We start from the raw sequence: 15,084 nt of genomic DNA on the forward strand, positions 1-15,084 counted from the left end.
CTAGCCTGCAGTGCTGGGACGGATTCTTGTGGTTGAAGCACAGGAGCTGTAGGATCTTGTTGAACCTCATGCACTGGCCTCTGTCAGTCAGTCTGTCTATCTGTCCAGGTCAGATCCTTTGCCCTCTTGCAGATCAGCACTCCCACCCAACCTGATGGATTACAGGGGGCCTGTTCTGCTCCCTGGCCCTGCCCACCAGCTCACGGCGTTGATTGCCCTGAAGACACTGGTCTTTTAAAGACTGAGGCAAAGAAGGTGTTAAGTACCTCAACTTTTTCCTCATCCTTGGTCACAGTGTTCCCCCTCCACATCCAATAGAAAACAGAGATTTTCCACGACTCTTCTTTTGGTGTTAATGTATTTACAAGAGCTCTTCTTATTATCTCCTACAGTGGTGGCCAGATTGAGTTCTAGTTGAGCTTTGGACTTTCTGATTTTCTTTCTACACGACATAACATCCTTGTACTCTTTCTGAGTCTTAAGCCTCTTTTTATTCCTTCCCTGTGTTCCTGCAAAAGCTCCCTGTTCAGCCAGGCCAGTCTTCTTCCCTGCTGGCTCATCTTGCAGCACAATGGGGATAGGCTGCTCCTGCACCTCTAAGATTTCTTCCTTAGTATTTCTTTCTAGCTTTCCTGGGCCTCTTTGTTATTAAGGACTGCTTCTCAATGGATTCTCCAAACCATTGTCCTGAATAGGCCAAAGACCACCCTCAGAAAGTGTGGGAACCCAGGGCACTGGGAATATTTCTCTGTTTGCTCTGGGGTGCCCTGACCCCCAGGGCAGCACTGACTTTGACCCTCATTCATGGAGTAAGTTTCCCAGACTTCAAGATAGACTGGAATCCACAAAAGTTGGAATCCACAAAAGTGTGCAATAGATTATAGAGAGCAGTGTAGGTGTATCACTGGGTGAGAAATGTAGGTTTTGGGATTTTTAGTACATTGTGGATGGAAGCAAGATGGAGGGCACAGGGTGTCATCCTGGGTTTCTTCTTCATGCTGCTTCTTGCTTCTTCTTCATGGGTTTGGGTGGCATTTTGTAATTGGGCAGAAAAGTCCCCATTGCAGCTCTTTGGGATCAGTTATTGGGTTAAAAGGGAAAATAATCTAGGTGTCAGTTCTTAATTGGATAGTTTAGCTTTAAAAGACCTTGTAACAAGAGATTGTTGGCCATTTTTGTGGTGCTTTTCCAATACACTGAGCCTGGTGCGGACAGCATGCAAAACTCTAGATAAGATAACAATAAACAAGAACCTGAAGACCAAAAGAATCCAGTGTGTCTCTCTTTCCTGACACAAAACCACTCCAGGAGGGTCTCCCCCGGCAGGGGAGCCTCCTGGGAGGGCCCAGTCTGAGGCCCAGAATTTGGGGAACAGGCAACAGGTACCCCAACAAGGCAGTCCAAGACAGATATTTAGCTGATGCCCTTCCTTACCTCCCCACAATTCAAAAGCCATCATTTCAGGGTCACTGTGCCCAAGACAGCTTCCCAAAAGAAAAACAGCTAGGAATCATGGAACATTAGCCAGCTACTTACAGAATAGTTCAGCTCCCTCTTCATCCTGGTTGGATGTTCCATAACACACTCCCAATCGTGGTATCTGCCTTGCTAGCATTCTCACTGATCCTTACAGAGGCTCACTCCTATAATCCATGCAGTCAAAACATTCCCTCATGTTCAGAGCCACCCCACTGCCTCTCCTTGCTTGTCTGAATGCAGCCATCCATTGCAGAGCTACAGCCATGTAAGTCATCCCACCACACCTCTCTGATGGCAACTGCATCATGTCCCACTGCACATCATATAGCATTTCTATTCAATAACGTCAAGAGAAGAATCAAACAAAACTAAAAGTCTACATTGAAATACCTTTAGAAAAAAGTTCTAATTTAATCGATCTCAACTACAGCATATCAAATTTGTAAGTTACCTAATGACTGTACAAATAGCTTGTTACACACTCTGATTCTGGAATTATGGTTTACAAGCCATTAAAAGAACAGAAGGACTTTAATTCATCCTACAGTTTCTACAAAAGCAATCCTCTTACTCTCTGTTGAATTCCAAATCAACTCTTCAAAGCTAAGTCAAAGAAAAGAAATTAAACATCTAACTCATGTTTTATGATTATTCATTTTGTTTAATGACAATATGAATTGTCTTTTCAAAACCTGCTGGTTGCCTCTATCTGTGGTTCTCACATACTTGCCTACACATAATGCTGCTCCTGCCTGCAATTGTGAACAGGCGTATTATGAGCCCTTCAATAGAGTCGGCTAAGATTCTGCTTAACTAGTGATTAATTTACATAAATTAAAAGTTTTTAGTCTGCTAAAAATACATGAAATAAATTTCTTAAAGGGAATTATAAAATACACTGCAGCATTTCCTGTAACAATGAATAAGGGATGTCTCCTGCCTCAGATCTCTTGGGATCTGCAGCAATGTCTACTTCCACAATAACGACCTGCAATGCTGTCCACAGCCTCCACAGTCCTGTATGCTCCAAATTTCTATCACTTCTACCTGCTTCTTCAGTAACAGTCCTGTTTGCTAAAGGTACAAGGATAGAAGTTTCATAGAGGCATGAAAAGCAGTAAAATCAGGTTAGCTGTTTGTTTTGACAGTGGTCCTGATAATCAGTATAGTACAATCCTTTTAGATCATCCAATATACCTGTATCCAACAGATTATTTAGAAAAATAAATGTGAGCATTTTAAAGCTATAGAAATAATCTATGCTAGCTTTTTTTGCACTTCTTATATTTCTTAATTCACTAGGCATCCACCTTAGTCTACTCATGCTAGATATACTTCAATATTTTGATCAGGGTAGAAAAGCCGCCTACACTGTTTTAAAACATGAGTATTCATTTCAACTGGTAAAAAGAATTGTTTTCTAAATTGGAAATGCAATTTCTGAAGAGAAGAAAACAAATCTATTTCTTTTTAGTCAATAACATAGCTTGTTGCAATAAATTTAAGCACACCCTTTTAAGATTCCAAGTAAAAATAACATACTATTGTGCCATGCTGAATATTCTATTAAAAAAATATTGAGAAAACAATCAAATATTTTTTCTTTGCCATTCATTTTTAACCTGAAGTCTTACCTCAATTTGACTTCAATTTTATAGTCAACCCCCTGCCCAGCTATTAGCTGAGTATCTTTCTGACAAAGTAGGCATACCTGTAACAAGTTTGGTATACAGTACCATGTAAGTCAACACTGAAATGGAATGCAGCAAGAAGTCTGATTCATATAGTCCTTTAAAGAGTTATATAATAAAATTAAATTAAAATTAAGTTATTATTATAAAATTAAATTAAAATTAAATCATATAATGATTTACTGTCATGTTATTCAAGAATATACAGATACATTTTCCCTTAATGTTTTTTTTCAAGCCAAATTTAACTACTGACCTGACTTTCACTTGGAAAGAAAGAGATGAGAAATAGCTATGCTATGACATTAGAATGTACGAAAGTGGGAAAAAAATTACACACATTTTGTCTTTCTCTTATTTCTATTGGAAGGACACCTATGTCATGATTTTAAATTAATAAGAAAATTAATTATTACACTCATTAGAACAAATAGCCAGTTATATACACTGCACGTATTAAAGTCAATCTCCTGACATCAAAGATTGCTAACCATACACAAAGTCCAAAACCAAAAATCTCCTAATTAATGCCCAAACCCTGAAAAAATAGGTCTGAGATACTCTTCTGTATGATAGCAGCCTGTAAATTCCCAATTCATGGTGCTGCTTTTTTCCATTTCCTGCTGTAGAAACCATTTAATGCACACTGTTCCACGTGCAATTTCAATAGCAGTCGAACCTGGAAATATATCCTTTCTGACTGCTGGTATTAAAACTAACCAGAAGAGTGGGTGGCTTAAAAATTGTCAGATTCCTGAGTTTAAAAGCCAGACTTTTTCATGGTGAACTTATTTAAAACCCTTACGCTGTCCTCGTTACTCCATGAACGCTGTACAGGTTAAATGCATAGCACAAGTACTAGCTGGATTGCTTTGCTATTTTTCCCCCCCTGTACTTGACACCTCTGTAGCAATTTCACAGGGCTAAATCTACACTGTTACTGGGAAATTATACAGGCTATATGGAGAAGTTTGACAATTGCATCTGTAGCCTTTTTTAGCATATTGGGTTTTTTCCTTGAAACAGGGATGGCTCCTTCTCCAAGCTGGAGCCCTCCACAGGGAACCATGTCACTGACCTCAGACAGTGGGTCTTGTATGGGCAGAATTTTCTTCTTTTCTTGCTGGCACAGATTCTGCCACAATCTAAACATTAAATATCCAGATTCAATTTTCAACAGAAACATCCTTTGGGTATGATGTGCAACTCTTCCTACTGACATTCAATGCCCTATTACTTACAGGTACAAACCATTTTTTCGCCTTGCCTGTTGAGTTCTAAGAGAAATGGAAATATGGCCTTGCCATGGCTGCATTCCTCACTTTAGCATATTAGAAGGCACATGATTAAGCTCAGTACTAATTTGATGAGCGCTGGCATTTCCCCTACTCATATTATGCAGAGGGCTAGCAATATCCTATGAACCACTCTAAACAGAAAATGTTAAGAAAAACAAAGCAAAAACAACTTCTAAAACAAAGGCTTAAAATGTTAAATTAATAAATAAACTGCGGGTGTTAAAGGTGTACCTGGGACACTAGGTGTCTTGCAACTACTGTAACACCCATTCAGTGCCCATTGAGGTACTGAATTAAGGGCAAAATTAAGGTACCCATTAAGCACAAAATATTCATAAACATCATTCAGAAAATCAAAAGAAATTCCACAAACTTGGAAGAACAGTGCCTTTTATTTCCCAGAATAAGATGACTCTCAAAGAAATATAAAAGGAGCTAAGTTAGAAAGGTTTGTATACCTGAGAGCTTTTGCGTGTTTGGCAGTGGGATGCCATAAAGTTGGGACAGTTAACTCTTGTACTCCCTACACAAATAAAAAGTTATAAAACTGCTGAAGAACAGTATCCTTCAGAATACCAAACATTAAAAGTAAAATGGGAAGAGGGCAAAGCCTGAAGGAGTACTTCCATAACACAAGTGACAAAATCTTTTATCAAGAGTGTCCCTTTTCTCCTTATTTCCCCAGAATGAAATAAACAAGATGCATGAACTTTTCCCATAGAACTCGAGTAAATATGCTAGCTGGTTGTAAAACAAGAAACATGTTGACCAAAAAAAGACAGATCTGTGTATTGTGCATTCCACAGTTACTCTTGTTTCTTGAACCTTAAAGTGAGTAGTAAATCTGATGCGCATTAACAAAATATAAAGGCTATAAAGAAAGAAAGAAAAACTAGAATTCACTCAATGTATCTTCAAAGATCTAAATATGAAGCAAATTTTTAAAAAAATTTAAAAGCCAACTTTCACACAAGAAGATTTTACTCTGAGATCTGCTATTTTAGAGAAATTAGAGCTAAATATCACAAGCTGAATTTTACAAAAAAAGTCTGTAACTCTCTTGTATTTAAATAAGAGAAGAATTATATCTTTTAAAAAAATCTGAGTGTTGTCTTGGTTCAGGTGCTGCTAAATTGAATGCCAATTTCTTATTTTCTTTTCACATGTGCAAGGAAGATTCTAGGATATTGTTCTATTGCTCATCAATGGGGATTCATGAACTCAATGGATGTTACATTGATTATGAAGGGATCAAATGTGTGATTTATTTAGTAATCACTGAAGGTAATCAAATAATTGATTTAAAGCTACAGGCTGTTATTCAAGTTTTACTTTACTTTAGTGCAATCCTGCCAAGCCACTTAATATTCTCAAGGCTACACATCATCTGAACGAGGCAAACTCCCATGACCTTGTGTAGAATCCCAAAAGGTGGCTTACTGTGTGTGTTTCAACACACTGTGGGAAAGAAAAAGAGGCTGCTGGAGAAGGGGGCCATGCAGAGGCAAGGCAGCACTTTTCCAGGACAAACATCCTTATTCTAGTTCTTGGAAATAAGCACAATGCAGCTCAAGGGAAGGAATGAGGCCAAGAAGTGGGCACAGACTATAAAGGTGGGGATCAAGACCACCAAAGACCTCTGGAGCCCTCTGACCCATTTCCAGAAAGATCTGAAAGAACAGCCTGAGTATGGGGACTAACTTGAACAGAAGGTGAGAAACTTTAGGTTTTCCCACCCTAGAGCTATCTGTAGAAAGGTAACCCCTAATCAAGCTCAGGCTCCCCCCTTCCCCTTTTTTCCATCTTACCACACTCCCACGTGCTTATATAGTAAGACAGGCACCAACATACCAATTTCCATGCCAATTGTGTAATTTATTAATAAAACTTTAGTGAGTATCATCAGGTTTAATCTAGTGTGCTAAAATTTCCACTTCCGTAATTACTGAATAGTTTTGGGAACAGTTTCCCATTAAATTTAAAAGTACCATTTTAACATGTGACATTACCACAGCAAGATGAAGCAGCAAAGAAACACACCACATGAGTGAACACTGAAATATTTAAACCTGACTGCAGTATCAACTTCTGTACATCACCTATTTGATGGGAATGGCTTAAACAGTTACAAATTATGTTTTATAAGCCAGTGATGCAGTAGTCACCTCATACAAAGGACACAGATATTCTTTAAACCCTTAATTCTGCTACACTTAGTTCTTTTCAGAAGCTATTTAAATTTTGTCAGTTTTGGTACATATGCAACTGGAAACACTACATACAGTGACATTTAAACCGATAGAAATGCAAGGTTTTTTCCGAGTCAAATGGACTGACTATTATTTCTTTAAAACTGCTCTTACTGTTTAATTTTTACAGCATTTTAATTCTTTCTGCGCCCAGGAACAGACAACAGTCTGCCCTTGTGCCAAAGAAGCTCTTGAAATGGGAACAGAGTAAAAGAAATACATTCAATTAAATTAAATGTCTGCTTTCATGATCTTTCCCAAGCCAAATACAGCACATCTGTGTACTGAAGAGCAGAGAGTGGTTTTACAAGTAAACAAAAAAGCAGATGAGTCTCTATTCACTATCTATGCACTTGAGGACAGTGTTTTTTTCATGTATGAATGCCTATGTATTCATATATTCATATATATTTATATATGAATGCAGTGACCTCACAGAAAGCGGTATTTGAGACTGATTTCTCACCAAATTAAATTGCATAGGCTGCACTAATTGCAACATGAAATATGCTTAAGGAAACAGAAGGAAAGCAGCAATGCTGTAATGGGTTCTGCCCCTTCCTCACTCCACTGTGTCACTGAGGCACCATGGTTACAGATTAATTACCCAAGCCTTACCCTTTGCATTGAGCCAAATGATCTTATCCCTCAGCTGAGAGTAAAATGAAGACAGCTGCAAGGCTAAACTTTCTAAAAGAGGTCAGGATGGATTCCTAACAATCACAGCTATTTGGTATCCCCCATGCCATTCGGCACCTAAAGAATAGTCTAAGTGTCAAAGAATATAGCTCTTGTTTCAGAGTTTCAAAAGGTTAGTGCAGTTAACCAGCTGTCTCCTGAAATTCAAAAGTCATCAGATTGGACTCTTTCAGCACACTTCATTGCAGATTATAGGTATTAAGCCCCTCAAAAATATCTGGTCCGTTGGCAAACATCGGCTCTGTTCAAAGAAAGGGGAAGAAAACAAATCAAAACCAACAAAAAATCAATAGTATCTATTTTCAGACGAGGAAATAACAGGAGCTTCTGTACTCTTCATAGAACAGAGGAGTAGAAGTACAGCAGGACTGATGGACTATGCCAGCCATTGACAAGCAGTACGAATACAGTGGCTATTTTGGACATTTTGGCACTGAAAACAACAAATAATTATCAACTGATTCGTTTCAAGACAGCATCTCAAAGGTTCAGCTGCTAAACACCTAAACATATTGCACCCTTGCTGAGTTTCACCCCATCCTGAAAAATACTTCTTAACAAAAAAATCTAAGTGAAGCAGTATAAAAATTGATTTTATTTCTCCATTTTCAAGAGAGACAGTCTCTCTTTGCCCATCAAGCACACATTTCATTACACTGCCTCAGGAGGAAGAAACTTCCTTAACAATCTAATGCTACCAGAGCACAGCTGCTGCTTTTCAGTCTTGTCAGCTCAATTCCTCCACATATTTTTTTCTTTTCCCTTCCACATTTCAGTAAAATCTCAGTTTTTTTTCCCCATGCTTATTGCCACAGACTAGCCTGAAACAAACACATGGGTGCAAAACCATCCAAACATGATGAGGATGATGCATATATGCTGAGCATAGCGTAATTGCTGGGTTTATTGCTGCTCTTGGTTCACCAAGCAATTCTGAGGTACAAAGTCACAGCTCCTACTTCTGTAGTCTTTCATATAAACAAAAACACAAATCACCTGAAGAACTGCATCAACCATAGAGAATTAAACACTATAAAGCATGAATAAACGACTTTGTTTACCAGGTACACCAGGTAATTTGTCTCCCTTCCCACCACCAAAAGAAGTTATATAAACACCATAAAAACTACTGATTATTTGTTTATATATGATTTTACAGTGGTGAAGTTACAGAGACTGGGCCCAGTTTCCATAAATTCCTGTTTCCCTGTTGTTGCATAGGAGGTGTTTTGATGCTGTCAAAGCAAGAGCATATATCTGGGTCATGGATAGAAGTGTGGTGGCCTGGAAGACTTTTAAATGGAGACATTAGAAAGATATTCTCCTGCAGTTCCATCTCCAACTAAAAGGGAAAGGTTTTAGTTCTAAAATTACATGTGACTCAGCAAACACATGCTCTGTTTTCTAAGTGCTTCAATCTGTCCAAAGCACTTTGTTTTTCCACTTCCATAGTTAACAAAGAAAACCTACCTCTTTCCTGCAAGGAAACTGACCACAAATTGACTAAATATGACCATTCAAAAATAACAACAAGACTATGTAAATGACTGGAAAAACCAGCACTTTGGGTAATATACACTAGCTGGCAGCAAATGAGTCTTTTCTTCCTAAGACAGCACGTGAAGGCAAAATCCACCAGAATTTTTTGATATTTCTCTACTTTTTTCCATAGAAACAATTAATCAGTATCAACAAGGAAGATATCAATAAATTCTGTACACACCTATTTCTTCAGCCTGTAAGATTCATGTACTGATTTCTCTAATGATTGACTGAATTATTGTTTGTATCTACAAATACAGCAGAAAAAGAGGGAACACTACAAAAATATTGCTAAGATAAAAATCAGTAAAAGTAAATATTAAAAAACACCAGAACTATGTAAATGGGAAGATGAGCGAATAAGGAAAGAGTAAAGAGAATAACAGAAGCACATAAAAACTGCTATTTGATAAAATATCATATTTATTCTTCAGTATTTCTAAAAGGTACTTGCCCTCCAATGCGTTTGAAATAGCAAATATAACAATACACATCTTAAACCTTCGCAGAATATTAATACTGAAGGATGAAATGAAAATTTTCTTTTCCTTTCCAACAAACACATCACTTGACTTCCGAACAGAGAATATTTACAATCTGACCCTTAAAGACAGACAGCACACCCATTGTGCAAAACTAGACAATGGCAAGAAACACTGCTTTGACGAGTGGCATAAATGAGGTTTCTCTGTCTGCAGAGTGGTACATGACAAGGAATACTGTCTGTGAACAGTTTTCTATTAAATAGAGAAAATAATATTGAGCTCACAATCTCACTGAAAAAGGGATTACAATTTAGGTTAGGATATCCTTATCTTCTGTCTTGACTGTAAAGTAATAAATGAGACACAGGAAAGTGTCAGCATTCTAATTTTTCTAAACACTAAAGAATACACTAAAATGTCAAAAGTAACTCCATGGCAAGTCTCTTGGGCAGAAATGCATTATATATAGCATAACAAGCAGAATTCCAACATCACAGAAGATTTCTTTTTTTTTTCTAGCCAAACTGAGACTTTTTGTCTGGATTTTTAGTTTAGGTTCATGATCTTAGATATATGGAGCACCATCAATATTGCCAATGCCTTTTTCTCTGTTCCCTTGGCAGCAGGCTGCAAGTAGCTTCTAGTTTGCTGTGTTAGGCACTTTCCTATAAGTCATCAAAATAAAGCCATCAAGCCAAACACATTCCATGAAATTATGGAGTTGCACCACTGGTTTAAGCACCCATTATATTTAAATACAGTCCACAACAAAAGCACATAGTTTACAGGTATAGTACAGCCACATGTCACATCCTAAATACCACATCTGTACCTCAAATATAAATCCTTACAAGCCACCAACCAAACAAGCATCATCATCCACACTGATAGAAATCAGAAAGCTTTTATGGCCAAGAAAATTTAGACAACAAAACTGTGAACTCTGTGCAGGAGAAAAATGATATTTATTACCCCTGCATTTCTGAAAGAATTCAGAAAGCATGTTAAGAACCTACAGCAAAATAAGGTATCATATTTCTTCCTAACTAAGTAGCCTACTACCACTGTGCAGAATTAATCTTCAATTGTGGGGAAGAGAAGGGACACTACTGGACCTTAGTGTGAGATCTCCCAAGTGAAAATCAGTTCTGGCTTCCTGCCAGGCAGGATGTTCCAATGGCATGGGCACAGCCAAGAGCATTCACATTCAGTGAGCCTCAAACTGCACTTAAAGTCTATAAAGTAAGGCTCCATCTGCTCTCATATCAGTCTAAATTCAAAACAGTTACTTTCAACATCTCATGATGTTTTTATGACCAAAATGATGTTAAAAACTAGAAACAAGGATTTTCAACTTTCCATGCCAGTACAGTAACATTGGACAGGTTCCTCTGTATAGTTTCCTCAAGACACAGGCTGAGTTATTTACACACCTTTATCTGAAAGGAGGGAAAAATTATTTTCAAGTCCCTTAAAAATAATTACCAAACCCAACAAATGTAAAGAAAATAGCTGACCTAAATAATACATCCAAGGAAAGCTCAACCATTCTCAAGCTTAATTAGCAAAATCATCATTTTTTATCACTACCAACAATAGACATATACCAGATCAACACCTGTAAATTCATTAAACAGCTTGAAATGACCACACTACTTTTACTCTGCTACAAAAACCAGAAGATGCATTATTCTTAAGCCACTGTATTACAGATTGCTTTGTAACACCAGTGCAGTAAGACTGACAATGAACTGTACTTTTAGAAAAAAAGTTACCACCAGCTACTTCTCCACAATTAAAAAATGCTGCCTTTTACAGCCCTGTTGTTTTACATTCATTTAATGAGTTGCTGTAGTAGAAACATTACAATTGTTATTGAAGTGCATCTTCTTGTGTTTATGGTCCTGCTCTCTGCTACGAAGCATTCTACTGCAATCAAATTATTCAGTGTCTTGTATCTTTGTCGTATTTCACATGTGGACAGAAAGGAATGCGCTGTCACAAGAAAAGAAAAAGAAAAAAAAAAGAAAAAAGAAAAGGAAAGCTCTGTTTCACATCAGGCTTCTTCTAAATAGTTGTATTTTGTTGTTCAGACAAAAAAAATTGGTATACAGCATTTCAATAGTAATGTTCAAATAATATTCAGAAAATTGTCATTTTAGCTAAAAGTAGGGAGGTCTCACTAGACAAGATCATCTAGACCATAGTTACTGACCCCAATGATTGCCTTCATGTAAGATTCCCTTTTACAAGCAGCATTCCAGTCAGACTATTCAGGTATCTGGGGCCACAAAAGCAAGCAAGTGGCCACAGAAGAAGATCCTGAGCTTACTGGGCACTGTGTCTACTCCCTGAACTCCTCAGGGCAGCGAGACTCATTTCTGATGTCATATTAAACCCTCTATTGTCTTCAGCGTCATTTGAAAAAAATCAGCTTATCACATCTATCACATTAAATGTGCCAAAGGAAATGTAAAAGTGGACAGGAAAACACCAATTTCATATTTTTTTACCAAGCTAAAATAATCTTCAAAAATGTTCCTCTTGGCATTTTGAGAGACTGATTTTAGAGCAGTAATTTTTGCTTACACCATCAAAACACACATGTTTAACTGGATAGACAAATTCAATTCAATCCTAGGACCCCTTTGGCACCACAACGAACCAGAAAAATGATTCAGACTTATCATTGTGTCCCAAAGCCATACCAAAATCCAGTTTAGATAATGCAGAAAAGATCATTCACTTCAAAATCATGAACTTTCTGTAATTTTATGGGCATTTGATTGATGCATGTGATTTTAGACCAAGTTTAGAAGAAGTTACATACAATTATGAAATAATGGTGATAGCTGCGTACTTTCCTCTTCTTAACAGTGTTAGCAAGTAAGAAAAGATTACACATTGCTTAACTCATGCATTCATATTTGTTTGCAATTAGGCTTGAAGACATGTGAGATCTTTCAAAACAATCACCATAATATGATGCAAAAAGGATGGCATCACTGCCTGACAAGGAACAAAAATCCATGAGCTGTTCACCTCTGCAACACATACTGCGTTCACTCATTTCAGCACCAATGTATGAAACAGAGTACAAACTTTTACAAAAATAAATCCTCATGATGGAAAACTCTGTCCTGCAAAGTTAATCTTTTGCCTTAGCTAAGCAATTTCACATGGAAAGATACTGTATCCCGACTTTTTGCAAGAAAAACTAGTCCTGCAATCCTGCCTTGTTGAGTCCACCAACCAATGAGGCATAGGTTTACAACAAGTATTAACTGCCTTCTACTGAAGGAGATTAAAGCATAATCTCTTCCCAGTAAATGGCATGTTGACATCGTTACATTTTTGAAACTTCCTCTGTGTGCTGTTGAAATGTTGAACTCTATCTCCTCCACAGCCAATTAAAAACCAAGTGACTGCTAAAGAGAATAGACCAGAACTTTTATAAATCTCCAACTCTACAAAAGAATTTCAGCCCCCTTCGTAATGGGATGACCAATCTGGTACCAAAACTCACTTTGCAACACATGCTATACTGGGGTGGAATTTTGATTGGAATTTCTCTCCCACTGATCATTTTCATCTCTCAATTACATAAGAACATAAACCATCACAGGCCACAACATTGTGCTCTTACGAAAATATACACACTCAGAATTATGATTTTCATAATTAGCATCCACATGCCAATTTCAACTTCTTGGTATTCTTTATTACTATTTCTTGAAAGTTGAGGGAGGATTTGAATTCATTAGTTTTTTTGACAACTATCCAGAATTAACTATGCTTCATTTCTCACACTGGTAACATTTGTTCAAGAAGATAAGGACTCAATTTTAGGGCTCTACACTAAACACCTTGACTCCCATGAATGTTCAGGCTGTTTTTAAGCTTTCCATATCTCTTTTAGGTTAATCTGCATGAGCTCATGCAAGATACAAACCTGCATCTGCAAAAGCTGGTTTGGTGTCTCCTCTCCACTTTAACTCTTCTTCCAAGGATGCATCACTCTTTAATGAGCATAAAATTATTAATCCAAATTAATTCACATGACTGCTAGTGAAAGTTTCCTTAGACCTTTTATTAAATCAGAAGAGTTGAACCACAATATATTCCTCCAAGGGCCATATTCCAAAGCACATCAGCATGGTTCATATGGACCAGCACTGTGGAAGCCCAAACCAGAAATGTTACCAAAAAAAGCAACCTCCTTGTGCCAATAAAACCCCATTCTGAAGTAAGGAAGTTACTGGATAAGTGAAGCAATTTCCTGATTTCTCCCTGCATTCAGACATTTTCCTGTTCAGAAATTTTCAATTATTATTTGCCTGTGTATGCAGCTCCTGCTGTCCCTTACTTGACTATGTAACAGGCACACATTTTTTCTTTTCTTTTTACATCTCAGTGAACACCTTATGTTTTAAGCCTTAAAACACGCAATGCTTCTGCAAAAGGCTGTTTTGATGCGCATTTAACAGAAGGAGACACAGCATAAAGGAAAAAGTCACATTTTCCTGAAAAATGTACACATGTATATCCTCCAAAAACATGCTTTAAATTCTCATAACTATTTATTACACACTTATTTCTGTGTTATTATTCCAACACAGCAGAGAAATACCATAGTCAAAATTTCAGCTTGATTTACTGATAAGGAACTGGAAGTTGAGCAGTGTCAACAGCAGTATCATAATAGATCTGCTCTGTACCCAACATTAATTTCTCATCTGTGTACATCAAGACAATGGGATAACATGTCTCAGCTTTACCTTTTCTTTGCTGAACACATTATACTGATAACACAGACAATATACTCTCTCTGAGCAAGAGAGCAGAACACATTATCTTATCAGAACACTGCATGCTCAGATCAGGTTTATTTTTTAGCTGCAATAGATTTTGTTCATATTTTCTCACTTTCACAGAAAGGAATTATTCTAGATTGCAGCAACTTTTTATACACTTACTGGCATTGAGATAACACTACAATATCTTACAGTAAAAAAGTAAGTCCCTGGTCATTATTCAGATATAGAATCCTGAGATGAGATTGTTCAAGTGTTTTGCACTCTATAAGGGAAAACGTTAGCAATTCTCAGTTTCACCTGTTTGCCTTTACAGTGAGTCTGTCTGGTTTAACTGCTCTAGATATAAAGCTTAATTTGTCACTGCCTTGTTACACTCCACAAAGCTGTGGGTCAAATTATACAGGAGCATCTCCTTCCCAGCATAAAAAAAACCCCAAAAATCGACCGACCAACCAAAAAACCCCAAAAAAAACTCCGAACAAACAAACAAACAAAAAACCACCAAGAGAACATTCAATCTTGAGACGATCAGCAGCGGGAGGGAGACAGAAAAGAATCAGAGACGATCTTTGCGCTAAACTTAACACCCCAGCAAGACCTGAAATCTGTATTATTTATCTTCCAAGCACTGAACCCGAGAAAGGAAACAAAGCAGGAGCACTCTGAGGAAAGCAGCTGTCGGTACTCACCTAGTGCCAAGGACCAGAGCAGGGAAGAGAGGCAGCACGTAACAAGCAGCGATGAATTTCATCCCGGCCCTCCTTCTGTTTGCTCCTCTTCCTCACAGCGCCTCCGTCCACGTCTCCTCCAGCCTCGCCTCGCGC

The 15,084-nt window shown here is 37.7% G+C and overlaps 1 protein-coding gene across 1 annotated transcript in view; it reads right to left on the minus strand.

The window, feature by feature from the left end:
- The window catches only part of LUZP2 (leucine zipper protein 2), a 148,570-nt gene extending 133,488 nt beyond the window's left edge, over positions 1 to 15,082 (minus strand). Inside the window, exon 1 of the mRNA XM_014309621.2 lies at positions 14,950 to 15,082. Within this exon, the coding sequence (XP_014165096.2) occupies positions 14,950 to 15,011 (62 nt within the window). The 5' untranslated portion in view covers positions 15,012 to 15,082. The remainder of the gene's footprint in view (positions 1 to 14,949) is intronic.
- Positions 15,083 to 15,084: the final 2 nt, after the last annotated feature.

This window comes from Geospiza fortis, unplaced genomic scaffold (genome assembly GCF_000277835.1).
Source record: "Geospiza fortis unplaced genomic scaffold, GeoFor_1.0 scaffold165, whole genome shotgun sequence".
Classification (NCBI taxonomy): domain Eukaryota; kingdom Metazoa; phylum Chordata; class Aves; order Passeriformes; family Thraupidae; genus Geospiza; species Geospiza fortis.